The 759-nt window shown below is 36.5% G+C and overlaps 1 protein-coding gene across 1 annotated transcript in view; it reads left to right on the top strand.

Moving 5' to 3' along the window:
- The window catches only part of KIAA1210 (KIAA1210 ortholog), a 57,216-nt gene that overhangs the window by 31,806 nt on the left and 24,651 nt on the right, over positions 1-759 (top strand). The window contains exon 5 of the mRNA XM_018570037.1: positions 405-563. Within this exon, the coding sequence (XP_018425539.1) occupies positions 405-563 (159 nt within the window). The remainder of the gene's footprint in view (positions 1-404; positions 564-759) is intronic.

A 759-nucleotide genomic window follows, 5' to 3' on the forward strand; every position in this document is an offset into this window, starting at 1 on the left:
GGGGGGGGGCTTTTACCCTATCTATATCTAGATTATTGGCCTTGGAGCGGTGTGTAATAATAATAATTTTCTGTTCAATTACCTTCTAGTATGAATAACTTTCATGTATAAAAGTTATTCAAAGTTCTTTCACATAAACCAATTTGTAACTTACTGTTCCTTTTAACCTTTAATGATTTATGGTACTCCCAAAGCATAATAGTGTCTGTTGCTCCTATTGAGAAATAATGGACGTTACTAAATAAGTAATTACTACTTTCATCAAAAGCACGAGTCAGTTGTATACAAAATATCTGGTCTTTTGTGTGGCTGCCACTAAGGTGAAAGACATGCAGTGGATCAGCCCAGCTTAGCGTTCTGTGTGCTTCAGATGTACTGAATTGTGCCCTTGCTGTGTTTGGCAGCTGCAGCTTCAGCAAAACATCCGCATAGGTTCTCCACCACAGGGTATCGTTAACAAGAAACTTGAGGATTCCGGAGCACTTTCAGAAGATGATGGGTTACCAAGGAGCCCTCCAGAGATAACGTCTTTACATGAGATTCTGGCACTTTCATCAGGCAAAGTAGGTTTTTAAGTCAATTTCACACTAGTTTTTGTATTCTGTGAAGTGTAATACTTTAGGGTTTTGACCCAAACAATGGCAACTTTCAAATAAAACTGTATATTTTATGCTTTTCTTTACATTTGGGAAAAAATATTTAATGTGGAAATGTAACCCTAACACACTTTGATAATATGATATTGTCTAGTAACTTAAA

The sequence above is a fragment of the Nanorana parkeri genome, unplaced genomic scaffold (assembly GCF_000935625.1).
Source record: "Nanorana parkeri isolate BGI_ZX_2015 unplaced genomic scaffold, ASM93562v1 scaffold1445, whole genome shotgun sequence".
Lineage (NCBI taxonomy): Eukaryota > Metazoa > Chordata > Amphibia > Anura > Dicroglossidae > Nanorana > Nanorana parkeri.